At 38.3% G+C, this 16,576-nt stretch overlaps 1 protein-coding gene across 1 annotated transcript in view; it reads left to right on the top strand.

Annotated features, from left to right (window-relative positions):
- NEXMIF (neurite extension and migration factor) overlaps window positions 1-11,877 on the top strand; it is a 199,427-nt gene extending 187,550 nt beyond the window's left edge. Inside the window, exons 3-4 of the mRNA XM_032251311.1 lie at window positions 219-4,593; window positions 5,186-11,877. Of these exons, the coding sequence (XP_032107202.1) occupies window positions 219-4,593; window positions 5,186-5,279 (4,469 nt within the window). The 3' untranslated portion in view covers window positions 5,280-11,877. The remainder of the gene's footprint in view (window positions 1-218; window positions 4,594-5,185) is intronic.
- The last annotated feature ends 4,699 nt before the right edge of the window (window positions 11,878-16,576 follow it).

Raw genomic sequence — 16,576 nt, 5'->3', positions numbered from 1 at the left:
AGAATTTCGGCCTAAATAATTATTATTTTTCACTTGCATGAATGTTCAATATCAAATCAGGATTGTTCTTTAACATTGTAGTTTTTATTTGTAAAGCTGGAGATGTGAAGGGTTAGCTTATATAATAAGATCAAGTACCAAACTCATCAAGCGAAAGAGACTTAATGTTGTCTAAGACACTTAATTTTATTCCTGTCATTTCTTTGCCTTTTCTCTAGACTCAGAGGACCAAGATGTGGCAATGAAATCATTTGCAGCTCTAGAAGCTGCTGCACCTATCCAGCCTATACCGGTGGCACAAAAGGAAACTGTGATGTATCCCAGAGGTCTCCTGCCTCTACCCTCTAAGAAGCCCTGTATGCAGAGCCCGCCCTCTCCTTTGGGCCTGATCGAAGCACCCGAGCATGCTGCTAATAGTGCTTCTGTGAATGCCATCTCCCTCACATCTGGCATTGCAAAAGGCCTGAACACATGGTCACTTCCCAATGAGTGTGAGAAAACTCCATTTGCCATAATGGAGCCTGCAGGCATGTCAGCTCTGAATGGGGACTGCCTCATGCAGCCAAGTCGGACTTGCTTAGGCTGTTTCATGGAATCCAAGGATGCAGTAGATCCTGAGCCAGGGATCAGTCTGAAAGTTGGTGATCTAAACAGGGATTATGAAACATGTGCAGTCTCTGATATAGGGATTCAGTGTATTAATGCTGGAGAAAATATGAAATATGGAGAGCAGCTGCTCTCAGACCAGCTCCTAGGCTTCCCCCTACATAAATCAAGGGTAGGAGACAGACGAGAAACTGAGAAACCTGACATCGACTTGGAGGATCCAGCTCAGAAAAGCTATTATGAGGCATTACTGTTAGACAAGTGCAATACAGAAGAAGCTTTGCTTGCAAATTCCAATCAGGATTGGGGTTACTTTGAGACTTTCATTAGTGAAAGTAAGATTGAACTGCTTGACCTCTGTTCCAAGAATGAGCTGTCTGTCAACCTATTCTCTGAAGAAGATGTAGATAACTACATGTTTGATGATGATGAATCAACACTAGGCAGTGATGTCTGCTCCCTGAAAATTCGATATGAGTCCTTTCAGGACAACGTTCGAGACAAGACTACTCTTTTGATGCAGGAAGATGCCCAATTCAACTTTTTCCCCAGCGTCTTTACTACTTGCCCCAAGCGAGAGTCTAAGAGTGGGGCCCTGAAGCAGAGCAGTGATTTTTCCCAATTCAAGGTGCCTGATGTAAGCATCATCTTGGGGGAGGAAGATAAAAACTTGGACAAGAAGAAAGGTAAAGAGGAAGGACAGGAAGACAAAGGTGTAGAGAAGAAAGATGGGAAGGATAATGGAGAAAAATCTGCCTTAAATAAACCATGCAGTGGGACTGAAGTAGAGCAACTTAAGAATCCAAAGCAGGGCCATCTTGCCAATTCCTTGGAGACATCAGGGAATTTCAGTGATGATAGTTCCTTCATTGAGGTCTCATATGATGCTATGGGTGAGATCAAGGACTGTAGTCGCTATATGGCTCGGGACACTAACTCTGGCAGCTCCTCCTCCCAGCAAAACTACGGGCTGCGAGCCAAGAGAAAAGTCAGATACAGTGAAGATTATCTATATGATGTTGACTCACTAGAGGGTGAAAAAGTAAATGAGAGGAAGGAATGGCTGCCAGTTGGTTCCAAAGAGGAAGATGATGATGAATGGTGTCCCAAAAAGAGAAGAAAAGTAACCCGTAAGGAGCCCCCTGTTATCATCAAATATATCATCATTAATCGCTTTAAAGGTGAGAAGAACATGCTGGTGAAGTTGGGTAAGGTGGATGCCAGTGAGACAACAGTGAATTTAAGTGAGAGTCAGCTCAACAAATATGCCAAGCTGGCACCCTTGAAAGGCTTCTGGCAAAAGAAGAAGAAGCAGAGAAACACCAACACGGACTCCATCAAGACACATTTTTCCCAAAAGCAAAGCTTTGAACCAGGTAGCTTTGAGGTGTCATTTCTGCCACCTGCTCGCAAACGAAAATCTAAACTTGGCAATAGGCACAGGATTCAAAGAATCCCATCCATTGAAATTTCAGCAAGTAGTAAACAGGTTTCATTATGCAATGATCAGAGGCAAGCTAACAATCGTAAAGAAGATGGAGGCCTAAAAGGTACACTGAAGTCAGCAACTCTGGCTTCCCCTAGCTTTGCAAATGCATCACATTTAAATGATATCACAGGTCCTGACTCAGTGAAAGTCAAAGTCCAAGACACAGAGTTCAAGGGGTCAGAGAGGAAAGTGCTCAACAAAATCAAATTTAAAAGTGAAGCTAGGTTAAAATCTAAGAAAGTCAAAGCTGCTGGACAAGAAAGCAAGCCAATTGTTCAAATGAGCCCTCTCTTGGAAGACCAATCCTCTAAGGCCAATTTAAAGAATGAAGTTATTACTGGGATCTCAAACAGTTCCCATCTCTCTGAATTTCATGAGGGAAAGGTTACTAAGAATTCTACTTTTCTACCAACGACCTGCTCTTCTGAAATGCCTTTATCATCTGCTAATGTTACCACTAATATACCTGTTATCCCTGGAGGGTATCTTCAGACATTGTTAGATGCCTCTGATTTGTCAAATAACACTAGTATCTCATACTTCAGCCACCATTCTCCAGACCAAAATGAAGGCAGCCTCACTCAAACCGAAAAATCATTTGTACCTCTCCAGCCTACCCAGGATTGTGTGCTCACCTCATCCTCTGATTCTGAGCTGCAGCAATCATCTCATAACTTTAAAATGGAATCAAGCAACTATGGAAATGTATGGCCCAACAAAACTACTTCTGGCACCCAGGAATTCATGGCTGAAGTCTCAAGGGAGATAGCTCCAACCCAATCCGGTGAATTTGGAGCCTCCCAAGTAGTCTCCGTGGAAAATAACCTCACACCTACAACATACAATCCAATCTGCCTCAATAGTGGTGGCAGTAGTTGCAACAAGGTCCTGTATGACTCTGTACAAGACACTCACATCCCATCTGATGACTCTTACCAATTATGTCACTTTAATAATGGAGATATCTGCTTTCCTTTCCAGCAGGGGCCAGTCAGTATGGATGATGGTCGGCTCTTCAGCTTTGATTCAATGGCCCCACTCTCTGTCAGCTCAAGTAATTATTGCTCCTTAAGCTTGAAGTCCTGTGAAAAGGATGGCGATGATGATATCACTGATGATTTCCTGGCCCATTGCAGCCCTAAGCTGGTGATCCAGCAGAGCATTGATGAGATAGCACCACTAAAGGAGTCCACTGACCTCCTGGATATATCCAACTTCACCCCTGACAAATTCCGCCACTCTTCCCTTTCAGAGATGTCCCCACCAGACACCCCTAGTCTTTCCCCTCAAATTACCAGATGTGAGAGTATCAAGACACTAGGAACACTGAAGGGGTTCCAAGAGGGTGTCCCAGGACCATTGGACAATGTGGAAAAAATCAAGTGGGACTGTGGTACCCTTTCACGGCAGGTCCAAATGGAGGATGGATTTACTTTAAATAACCACCAGTTTCAGTTCCATATGTTCAATGATGAGGATTCTGTCAGCCTGCTCCAAAAAAACCCTTGCCTGTCACCATTTAATGATCCATCTGGTCAAACTAGTACCAACAACAAAGTGTCAAAATCAAGAAAGAAAAGTTCACCCAGCAAGAATGGGGCTATGAACCAAAGCTCTTCTCAGAAAAACACCAGGAAAAAGTCCCTCAAAGGCAACAAGGGGATTGAAAAGCCACCTGGAAAAAACTCCCGCCAGGTGCCTAAGTCCACAAAGAAAGGGAAATATATGGCTGCCATCAATGGAGAGAAAATGCAAATTGGCATTGGCCGTGGAGGAGGCCAAACCAACAGCATATGCTCCACTGGGAAGACATTGGCTGAATGTATCCAGCATGATGGCCCTATGGCCTCTATGAAGATGCCAAGTCAAAAGGGACTTTGTGGAGATTGGGCCTTGGGGAAGGAAAGCAGCCCAGGCTGGAGTGAAATGAGCATGGGCATCAACACCAACAGCCTTCTGGATGATGACCAACGGGAATTTCAGGAGCCTTCCTATATCTTATCCAACATTGCCTCTGGTATGGCAGATGTGCAGAGATTCATGATGGCCTCCATAGAGCCCCTTTGGGAACCCATGGAGCACCATGGGGATCCCAACATATTCTACTCCCCTGAGTCCAATAGTCTAAAATTAAAAACCCTCAAAATATTGGCTGGGACACCACAGGAGTCTAAGAAAAAGATCAACAGTGGGTCACCAGGAGCCACTAAAAATCACAGGTCAATCAAGGGTGTCAGCAAAAGCAATGGGAAAGCAGCAACAGGTGATCCTGACCGTGCAAACATGCCTGGTTATAACGAGGACTCTCGCTCTACCTTCTTTGATAAAAAATATAGTAACATGAGCACTTTAGGCAATAACGGACCGACACACAAAAAGTTGTATCGTCACAAATCCAGTTCCAAGGCCCTGAGAGATGAGAAATGTAAGGGAAAGCACATGGAGCGAGAGCAGGTCCACAAGGATGAGTCTGGGACAGCTTCTTTTGAAAAACTGAGGTAATACTGCACCAATATGGCTGAGATGATGCACCTTTACTACCTACTAAGCCTGCAGTCCCTCATTTTTTCCCTCTTAAAAGCAAAAATTTGCATGAAAGAAACTGTCCCATTCCCTTCTTTTTAAAATTAAAAAGAAAATTTTAAAGTGCATGAAAATCCCTATACCTTTAAGCCACCCAAAAGATTGGGCAATTTTGCTGTGGCTTGGCTAGGGATAAGCTCTAACAAAGCTATTTTTTCTTCTGCTATTCATCACTAGTTATTACATATTAAGAAAACAGAACTAAAATATGCTCTTGAATGATTTTTGGAAGTGAAAGTCTTTGCAGTAAGACAGATTTTGGAAAATAGAATTTAAAAATCATGTAGACAAAAAGCCAAGATCACTTAAACAAAAAGAGCATTAGTTGAAAAACAAAATCTGGACATGTGGCAATCCGGAGGGCTTTCTAGTGCCCCGTGCTATTTGTATCTTTTCTACATCATACGGCATCTAGTATGATGTTAACAAATTTAGCTTGTATGATCCCTTTGTGGGACATATACTAAAACTAACTAAGATGGCATAAATTGTTTGATTTTTCTGCAGGGATTCTAACTACAATGTCCTAAAAGCAGAAACAACCTTTTGGTTTTTACCTGTCTTTGAAGAAGAGACTCGCATTTTCCAGAAAGATATTTGATGTTTGTGTTTTATTTCTTTCAAAATATACCTTGTGGTATGTATGTTAATATGTAAGTGCTTAAAGAAAAGAATTTCAAATTGTGAGAATACGTCTTTGGAGCAAACTTTAATCTGATGTTCTATGTAAAAGACTTAAAAAGTCATACAGTTGCACAAGTAGTTTATGCACTATTTACTCACAAGGAAAAAATGGAAAACATTGTGCCAAACTACAAACAAGTGACTGTACTGTATATATTTTTATTTCTATATCAACATTTGGTTGTGTTTGGGGAACTTGTCCCTGTTCATTTACTAGAAACATTCCAGTGATTCTTGCTATTAACAACCCCCACTTATGTGGATAGCACCTGTAGATCATGGTGGAAAAATATGTTGTGTTACACAATTTACCAAAATGTAAAAGATACTGTTTGAAATGTGCCAAATTTTCTTACCTCATCTCACAGATTCACCCATAGTTTAAAGCTCATTAATAATTTTTAAATGGATATATACACACCCAAACATATATATGTATATGTATATATATGTGTGTGTGTGTGTGTGTGTGTATATATATATGTATGTGCACACATACACACACATACATTCTTTTAAAGTTTTAAACTCTACTGTCCTGTGTGGAAACATGAATAGCTAAACAAGGCACAATAAAGATTTGTTTGTTCCATTGTCTAAGGGTTAAAAATGTTGGAAAAGTCTGAAGGCCACAACAGCTAAGTCCATCAGGGACCCAAGTATATGCATTTACAGAACCTTTTACAAGGAAACAAAACAGCTGTTTGAAAGTTTGTTTTCTAAAAGCAAAAGCTGTAGCTGAAAATTATTTAAAGTGCAAAGTTATATAGCTGATACTTTATATCTCAGTTTTATATATTTTATAATAGTCTGGGATAAATTATAAAAATAGCTATAAAATCAACACTAATGATAAATGAAGTATATAGAATGCTTTTATTTAAATAGTTTCCTAAATGTTTTATTCCAGTTTTGTCAAAAGTGCACTCATATCATGGCTTTAGTGTTCTTTCAGTGTTTAATCTTGCAATGCCAATGTCATTTAAAGAAAATGTTAAGGCATCCCAGTTCAACCAAATTTTCCTTCCTATGAGTAAAGTACATTTATTATCAGATAAGGTGAACAATTTGTGGCAACAACTGATTTTGGCCTTATATACTTAGTCTGTGGACAACCGGTATTTGATGCCACACACTAAATTTAAATCTTAATTTTTAGTACAAATTTTTAAATCACATTTTTAATTTAGTCCTCCCCATACTTTTAAAAAAACATTCACATCTCTAACATTCCTCACTACTAATTTTTCTTCCCCTTTATTCACCAGCTGACTTCTAACACTTGATCTCTTTTCTTTGCACAATTGAAGGCCTATGCATCATGACTGATGCATTATGGCACAGATGAGATAATGGATGTGAAAGCGCTTTGTAGATCATGAAGTGCTATACAGATATAGGGGATTATTATTATTAATATTGTTAGTTGTTGTCGTTGTTACTATTCTTATTAATATTGTTACTAACCTATTAACTTGTGAATATATAGGCTGGGGTGGGAGGGTGGAGAATAAGTGGGAAGGGAAAAAGGGGATTTAACAAAAAAGGGAAAATGTTTCAAAAGGAAAATTTAAAGCAAAATATGAACCTACCTAGTCAATGCCACCTAAATGTATTCATAAACAGAGAAGCAACATTTGAAAGTAGTCAGAGAGAAATGGAAGGAAACCTGCCATGTATATAAGCATATACACTTCCCGGTCCATGATTCCTTTCACCAGCCTGCTCTACTCCTTACAGCTGGATCTTAAAATGAACAAGCCTGTGTTCTTGATCGTGTGTGTTCCCAGTGTCAGTCTCTTGTGTCTGTGGGGATGAGTGGCTGAGGAGCATTCTGTGAGGCTTGTTGAGGCCCATTCCTAGGCTTTGATGCTCCATGTGCAGTGAGCCCTGGAAAATTACTTAGTGGAAAGGCACCAGATGAAACATGTCTCCTGCCCTATAGCTACCATCTAAAAGGAAAATAACCAAACTGAAAAACCTTCTTCTATTTCTCTGCTCTGATAGCTAGCTGTACTAAATGCTATGGCCAGTCCCTAGGAACTGGTATTTGTTTTGTTTTTGTTTTTGTTTTTCTGTTTTGCAGCTGAGTTTTGGCTTGGAATCACCAACTCTGCCTGTATTGTGATCCCCAAGACTTTAGACCTCAAAGTCGCCTGCTGACTTAGAGGAGTGGAGTGCTTTCTATGTAATCAAAAGGTGGCAATTAATGAAAAAATAAAGAAAAGCTTCCATTAATACAATGTGTTTTTATAAAAATAAATATGGGAGCAGTTGTCCCAGTTTTTTTTCAGTATCAGTTCAGCTTTGGAGAATGGGGTGTGAGTGGGGTAGAATGACAGCCTGAAACTGTTGGAAACAATTTCCTTGTGAGAACTTGCTACCATAAGTCCTTTGGAATGGAAACTCTTTCAGTTGCTTCTATGGAGCCCATTAAGGGCCAATTCTAGGGCATAGTTCATCCCTTTCTCCAAAGAGAATTGTTATTTTAAAGCACCTTTTTAATTGGCCTGCAGTGTATTATATGTTTTGAACATATAAATTAGTGATGCATAACCAGTCACTTTGTACTGAAACATAACAAGAAACAGAGTTTGAGAAATGAGCAACAGGCCAAGGCAGAAGATGTTTATTCTCTTAATTGCATTTAATATCCCTCTCAGTACATTGTGTTCTGAGATGTTCATCATTTAGCATTTTGTTGATCCTGTCTCTGCTCTCACAGTTTTTTTTCTTCCTGTCATAACCAGCTGCCTTAGTCTAGTATAAAAATAGTGTTTTGCCCTATCACTGATATCTCAAGTCAGAAATATATATTATCCTTGCTCTGAAATTCCTGATTACTACTCCCTTCTAACCTCTCCTCTCTGAGAAGCTGTTTCCTAGTATTGCCTCTCTAAGAGAGTCCTATTTAATCTTTACTTTCCTGGAAATAGTAATCTCCCTTATTCTTCTTACTTAATCTCAGACCTTGGTCTTTTCTTAGGACCAAGAAATTCTAGGAATTTTTAAGAAAATTCTTAGAATTTTTTTTTATGGTCTTATATCCCACCTGTCCAAAATTGTCAGGGCTCAACAACCTTAGTCAGGCTGCTTTCTTTGGAAGTTCGGAGGGAAACCTTCTCATTCTTAACTGCCTTTAATTGCTTTGGCTATTTTCAAATCTAATTGTTTAATTAATTTTTTATTTGTATGGGTTAGAGTACAAAGGCAGTTGTGTTACATGGATATATTTCTTAGTGGTCAAATCTGGGCTTTTAGTGTACCCATTTCCCAAACAGTGTACATTGTACCCAATAGGTGGTATTTCATCCCTCCAATATAATTTTAAACACACATTCATCCACACATGGATACATTATATCACATGAAAGAGGAAACTTAGAAACTCCTTTTCCCTGAAGATCTGTAAGAATAGGTCTCATCTCCTGCCCTGGTTAGGTGCTATACTATATGGAGCAGGGTATTGAGACTTTGGGGGTCATGTTTGGGCTGTGATAACTGGCTTGAACCAGTGATCATCCTCTCTGCCTCTCCAGGGTCTCTTATACCAGCTTCTTCACGTATGCTGCTTCCTCCCAGCTTTCCCTTCTGACTTCTTATTACTCTGTGCAACTATGTGTCAAGGCCTTACCATTTCCTAATGTGTTCAAACCTCCTGCATTACTTTGACCATCACTTCTTCAGCCATCTCACTGAAGTCCTTGGTGCTAGGTGGGCTTTTGTGACAACTTTCACCTTCTCTGAATTTTTTCCTTGCTGGGAAGCATCTGCGTGTGTGAGGGAGCAAGGAAGGGGAGCATGTGTGTGTAAGAGAGAGGCAAAAGGATGCTTCAAAAGCTATAAACAACTCTAGCAAGCATCCTAAGTCCTTTTATGTGAGGTTTTGAAGTTCTAGTGAGTTTCTGTTTTAGTTTAGGTTTTAATAGTATTTACTGCCTAAAGGAGAAAAACCATATCCAAGGACCTTTTAGCCATGCTTGCTATTAACAAGCTGGACCAGTGTGATGTAGATCCAACATGTCTTCAGCTTACAGATGCTCTCAGAACAGTTCCAAGAATTGAAGAGAGCTAAGTTTCTATGCTGAAGAGGAGCATGGAGCACTAGCTAGTCCTAACTATTGCTAGAAATAGAAATGATTGTTTTCTCCTTTATTATTGAGAAATTATCTAATTTAAGGAGTTCCCATTTTCATTTAGGGATTTTTTTTTAATTAACTGCCCATCACTAAAGAAACATGTTCTTTTTATAAAATAAAACTAATGTGAGGTTGGTTTGTTTTCTAATCATAAAATTTACTATGCCTGTAGTTATATTTGGAAGATTTAGTACCAAAATCAAACTTTTAGTAACACACAGGAATCCTGTCAACACATTGTAGGCCAGGGATTTTGTAAAGGTTTCTCAAAGACTCAAATAAGGGAGAAAAAAATTTTAGTTGGGCTGTTTAACTTGGGAAACACTGTCATCAGCTTGAGGGTCCTCAACCAGCATGTGATTATTTTGATGACAGTACTCAGGCTACCCTTTAAGGCACATTTTTTACTCAGCATTAAACACTAGCTACAGTCATGAAGCAGATCTCCCATTGCAGCTACATGATACTTGAGATGTACTCTTGGTTTCAGAATCGTAACTAAGAGGTAAGACATTGGAGAAGGACGATGTAAAAGATAGAGGTTTAGTACAAAGTTTAGGGTGTGAATGAGGGTTTCAAAATCAGTATCTGGGTAAATTGATACCAAAGACACTGAAGAAACACTCATACACATAAGACGGAAAGGATGTCTGTCCATCTAACAAGCTCAGGGGTTTCTGAGTCTCAGAATGACATCCCATTTCAAAAAGAAGAAAAGAGATATTGAAACCATTCTGCCTCTTTGAGAGATGACTGGTGGTTATTTACAGCACAAAAAAAAGGCTTAGAATGAAAACTAGAAGAGGCCTTTTATTTTTCACTCCCAGTGAAGAGGGTAGAAATCTTAAGATGCTCTACTGGGATACCTGTAGCACCGACTGGAGTTTGCTGCCTACAGAGTTTTGAATGTACTAGTCCTTAGTTTCCATAGAATTGAATGCACCTCTTTAGTAAGTTGCTGATTTATGGTGCTAAAGAAAACGATTAATCCCATTTTTTTCTTCTTCCCCAAGCCCCTTAAACATTTAAGAAAATTTAAAACAAAAGCATTAGAGGCCCTTTTTATGAATGTAACCTAAGTTTCTGTTTGACATATGACACTGCAACTTAAAAATGTTAGGAAATTATTTGCCTTTTTTTCTTTTAGAGTTAAGCTTTATAAATAACCTGTAGAGTCAATTGAAGTATAAAGCTTAAGGATCACTCTTAAGACGCCTACAAAATCTTGTATATTTTTAAGTGTGCCAATTTGTAACATATTTTGTAAGTGTATATTTTTCTTAGAAAAGTGCTGTGAAGTGTCTGTATGTGAGAGTTTTCCTTTTTCTGCACCACTAGGTGCTAATAAAAGGATATTTACTTCAAAGTTTCTGGTTTTAGAAACCACAATACAAAGAAAAAAATACACTTTTGTTGAAAATTTTGTAACACGAAACATGTTGTGAAAGAGTGTAGTGATCTTGTGCAAAAGAAAATGAACATTTGTGAGCTTCTTGCTGTTTTATAGATTTTCTTGTAAATTATTCTTGTAACACTTCTGGTTTTGTTGTTCTTGTTGCGAAGGTTTCAAATATTTGTGACTGAATGTACGGTGAAACTGTCATAATGTTACCTAGCTGAGTTTTGTTATTGTTTATGAAATAAATAAAAGAAAAGTTTAAAATACTGCTGTAGAATCATATGTAATAGAAATCAAACCATTTATAATTACATCTGTGTCCCAAATAAAACGTTCTTTATCATCTAGAGCAGTGTTTCTCAAACTATCTGTGGCGAGGGACCAATAGTTTTTGCGATCCATCACAGACCAATACTATTGTAAAACACAATAAAAATGAATTTCTAAGAAAGTTAAATGGAATAAAAGATATGCAGAATAAAAGCCCAAATGTATTAGATTTAATATGTAAAATTACATTTCAAGACAAACATAACAAGGGGAAATAAACGAATTGCAAAAAGTTGGTACCCTGTTGGAGACAAGTCCACTCATCAATGTCAAATTGCCATAGAAGGTTCTAATAATACTTTGAGTAACACTTTGAATAGACCAGCAGCATTACCATCATCTGGGAACTTGTTAGGAATGCTAAATTCCAAGCCCTACGCCAGTATTGCTGAATGAGAATCTGAATTTTAACAAGATCCCTAGGTGTTTTGTGTGCATGTTGAAGTTTGAGAAGCACTGGGCTAGTTTTGTGTAGGGGATTCTTTTGCCCCTCAAATTGAGGAATCATCTTCTAGTGTTCCAGCCTTCAAAGACCTTAAAACAAATTGTGTCTTTGTTTTGTGATCCAGATGGAATCTGCAGAGATGCAGTCCTCTCAAAATGTTAAAGCTGTTTATTGAAAGTAATAAATGCTGATTTGCCTGGTACCCAAAAGATGTCAGATTTTCCATAATTCCCTACAGTTCCTACATCATGTCACTTACCACTCACTCATGGACCTTGTTTCCTTGTTTACTTTTCCAAACTCAGTCCCTACAGTACCCAGTATTTCAAAATATTTGTTATGTCTAGAAAAATTGATCTTTGTTTTCAACTGTCCAAACCATTTGAGTCACCCGTCAGAGCCTGAAGTTCTGGCTAACTGTAGCAAGGCTGTTGAGGAAAACATGAGCCAATAGTCACTTTCTTGGTTTTGAACACCACTACTCAAAGAAATTGGAAAACATGCATGAGGAAATGTCTCTCTTCTCACTAGATAACCTCATCCACTTCTGCCACTTCAGCTACCACCTAGATGTCCACAAATCTCCCCCATGTTCCTGGCTTACGTTTTCATTTGTAGGCTGGCTGTCTCTAGTTTGACATTCTGCAACGTCCTCAGACATTTATTCAAGTCTGAGTTTGTTCTAGCTCTTTACCCTCTGGGTGTGCCCTAGCTCAGTGGATGATGCTGCCATCCATCCAAGCCAGCAACTCATGCCTCTTCCAACCTCATATCCAACTGGTCACTCTCAATTCTCCTGCCTTTCTATCACCATTGCCACTGCCTCAATTCAAGTTTTCATGGTATTTCACCTGGACTATTGCAATATTGCCCTAATTCAGTGATTTTCGAACTTGGATTTCACACCTGGAATTTTTTTTTTTTTTTTTTTTTTAACCAGTGTCTCACTCTGCTCCCTAGACTAGAGTGCAGTGGCACAATCTTGGCTCACTGCAACCTACACCTCCCAGCTCAAGTGATCCTCCCATCTCAGCCTCCCAAGGAGCTGGAACTACAGGTGTGTATACTAATTTTTGTATTTTTTGTAGAGACAGTGTTTCACTACGTTGCCCAGGCAGGAACTGGAAAATTTTTAATGAGAAAAATGGAAAGGAAAGTCTTTAGCCAACTTTTTATTGTGCTCAGTGGGGAGTATTTAAAAACAAAACTATTTATTGTCAAATCACAGATCATTTAAAACCAAAAGACAATCAGTCTTTAATATGCACTGTATTGTCTTTTTCACTTCACCATGGACCATCAGACATTGAAACCAAACCCCAACTCATTAATTTAAAAAGTAAAGGAGGTTTTGAATTTCAGGGCTAATGGGGTGGGAAAGGATGGAGAATGAGGGACAAAGCCGTTAAAGCCCCTATGATCAGGCCTATTTATTGCTCTGAGTCTTCATTTCTCCCAGTTTCTAGAAGTTTCACATGTGACAGAGATTCCAAATGCATATTCTTCACTCTATGCAGGATTCACAGGTATATTCTGGTGAACATGGCCTTAGATAAAGTTTCTTCTTGCACTAAACTAGTAGTTGGGTTGGGGTAAGGGAGCGGTTCCATTCTTTTCCCTGTGGTTTCCTTTTCTGTTCTTCCCTGGCAAAAGTTGCAATATACCAGAGTTTAGAGGGAAGATGGTAAATCCTTTGTCTAAAGACATTTGATCTGTTTTGGATTTGAGCTTTTGATGGACCTAATTTTGGGGAGGGTGATTATGGCACTGTTTTAATATATGTTTCTACTTAAAAGTAATTGGCGCTATAGTTATTAAACATTTAGGCCACATACCACTTTAAGAAATGAATTAAATCAGTGGGTCTTCTCCCCAGAAAAACATATTCAGAATTTTACATAGAATTTTGGGGAAGTCACAAAGTAAAAACTGCTATATTAGGGGCATGAATTCCCGGAAACGTCTTTCCTACATCATAATGGAATCTCTTAGTCTATCTCCTCTTCACTGACCCAAGATGATAACTCATTTATTTATTGTCTACTACATGCCAGCTACTTTACCTGAATTATAATTTCTCACAACAACTCTGCAAAGGATGCATCTTTTGTATTTTACATATAAGAAAATTGGGACAAAGAGAGGTGCAGTAAACTTCCTCAATATTGCACAGTTGATAATCTTCAAAGACTTTCACCAGAGCTGGCAAAGCCCTTTATGTCTTATCACAATCCCATGTATATAACTCAAAATTCATTTCCTACCGTAACCATATTAACTATACCATGTCAAAAATATGATCAATATTATTATTTATAGCCATTATTCAATAATTAGTTGACTTAGTTGACTCTGTGTCAGGTATTATGCTAGATGCTAGGGAAACAAAGAATTGTTTATAAATTGAATTGAAATATAAAGCACATGTGTTTCCCTCTAGGAGCTCATAGACAAAACAGACAGGTATAATTTAATAGTTTAAAAACACACAGTGGCCAATTTATGATAAATAATCACATATAAAATAACTAATGATTTGCTGTCCTTAAGTACCTTAGAAGAAAAGAACCTCTGTCCATTGTTATGGAGGGACCAATGTTACGAAATGCCAGTAGCCAATATCTCACCTTCTGTTCTTCTCCTTATTTTGGAATCAGAGTTGAAAGTAAGCTTAGACCCATCACTTACTAGCTATGAGATTTGGGACCAATTACGTTAATCTCCCTATATCCCAGACCCTCTAATCACCACCAACAACAATAACAACAAACCTAGTATTAAAGCCTTGGCCCCAGGCGAGCAGTCAGGTCATACTTAACAATTGTTTAGTAGATGTGAAGTGTTTAACTAATAGTTCTTACTTTGATTCCTTAGAAATAACCCCACCTCCCTTCCCCAAATATTTCTCCTTTTATTAGGTGTTCATCTAAGAAAATTAGTAAACTCGTGGCTCAAAAAGCCATTGATCTTCATTCGGAGAAAGACAACATGTTAAAGATAAAATTAGAAGAATCATTAAGTTAAACATTTATTATTAGAGTTAATTTATTATCAGTAGCTGAGTAAACTGGTTAAATCTACACATTATTAATCCAGATTGCCTGGGTTCTACTCCTAGCTTTGCCTGGAAATTGATTTAAGAATTTAAACAAGATACTTTCCTTCTGGGCCTCAATTTCCTCATCTATAAAATGGTGAGGTTGGGCTAGATAACATCTAAGAGCATAAAGTGTGAAGTCATACTGCCCAGATTGAATCCAAGCTTTCCTCTTGCTAACAGTAAGACCTACCACAACTTCCCCACCAGTAAAGTGAGAATAATTATGATGTCTATCTCACAGGATTTGAGGGAGAATTAAATGAGGTAAGGCACAAAAAGCATTTAAAATAGTGGTTACTGGTGCATGTATATAAGGCTCAATAAATATTACCTATTATTATATTGAAGGGTCCTTCCCTTTGTTTTAAAACCCATGGGCCATGTGCAGTGGCTTATGCTTATAATCCCAGCACTTTGGGAGGCACAGGTAGGTGGATCACTTGAGGTCAGGAGTTTGAGGCCAGCCTGGCCAACATGATGAAACGCTGTCTCTACTAAAAATACAAAAATTAGCTGGGCATGGTCGTGCATGCCTATAATTCCAGCTACTCAGGAGGCTAAGGCAGGATAATCACTTGAACCTGGGAGGTGGAGGTTGCAGTGAGCCGAGATTGCGCTATTGCACTCCAGCATGGAGACAAGAGTGAAACTCCATCTCAAAAATAAATAAATAAATAAATAATAAACATAACCCATGATTCATTTTATTATCTGGGCTGCTATGGCTGATTAGAATTTAATGAAGCAACTATGGATATTTGTTCATTATTTAATTAATTCATTCAACAAATTATTTTTAAGCACCATCTGTTCCAGCAGCCATGCTAGCTACTGAGGATAGTATGGTAAACAAAATGGGACTTTTACTGTCTCCTCAGAAAACTTAATCAAAACGCACTTCAATTATGAGCATATAATTTAAAACTGAAATAAGGACTCTGAAATAATATACTTTCATGAGAAGCACTGATAAAGAAACTTGACCTGATACTGAGGGTGGCACCTTAAGCATGAGTAGGATTTACGTAGGTGAAGAAGTCGGGGATGAGAGTGGGTAACATCCCAGAAGGAGCACATGTGAAGGTCCTTTGTCAGGAAGAAGCATGCAGTACTCCAGGAACTAGAAGTCAGCGTGCCTGGAAAGGAGTAGAGAGATGATATCAGAGAGTACTACTTTACATGTTCCAATTTGGTCAAAATTTATGGAATTTTAGCTATGTAAATTTAAGATCATACAATACAAAATATTGAAAGTTTGACTTGGCATGCAACTTTTGAAATAGTTCAAGTAAAAAAATTCATCAGGAAGAACATAATTTCAAAGTGGGCAGGTATGTGAAAGATAAGCTGTGTTATGTTATTGCCACAGTTTGGTATCACTTTAGTCATTAAATAGAAATACCTTCTGTCTTTTGTCAGTATTATACTAACTTTGGATTATGAAAACTATTTATGGACACAATCCTTAAATAAAATGCAGACAGGCCTCACTTATCTTTGGCTCTGAGTTAATCTCAGTGGCCTTAATTTAATCCCCTGATAGTTGGACCTTCAAGACTCTGCTCAGCTCGGGCATTGTTTCAAACCATAAAATACATAAATATTAATGTACAGTAACTTATATCAGTCTAAATATGCCAAACTATTCTGAAGCATAAAATTTTTACAATATGCATCTGTTTCTGTATATTTTCTTAGTAAGTTCTAGAAAGGAAACAAACCCATCATTTTTCATTTTACAAGAGAGTTACTCAATTAACAATTCAATCACTGGATCCCCACAGGAAAGTGAGCATTGGGA

This window comes from Sapajus apella, unplaced genomic scaffold (genome assembly GCF_009761245.1).
Source record: "Sapajus apella isolate SASKATOON/1434 unplaced genomic scaffold, GSC_monkey_1.0 scaffold75, whole genome shotgun sequence".
Taxonomy (NCBI): Eukaryota; Metazoa; Chordata; class Mammalia; order Primates; family Cebidae; genus Sapajus; species Sapajus apella.
The sequence above is the reverse complement of the archived record's forward strand: the minus strand, read 5'-3'. Positions and strand labels throughout refer to the sequence as shown.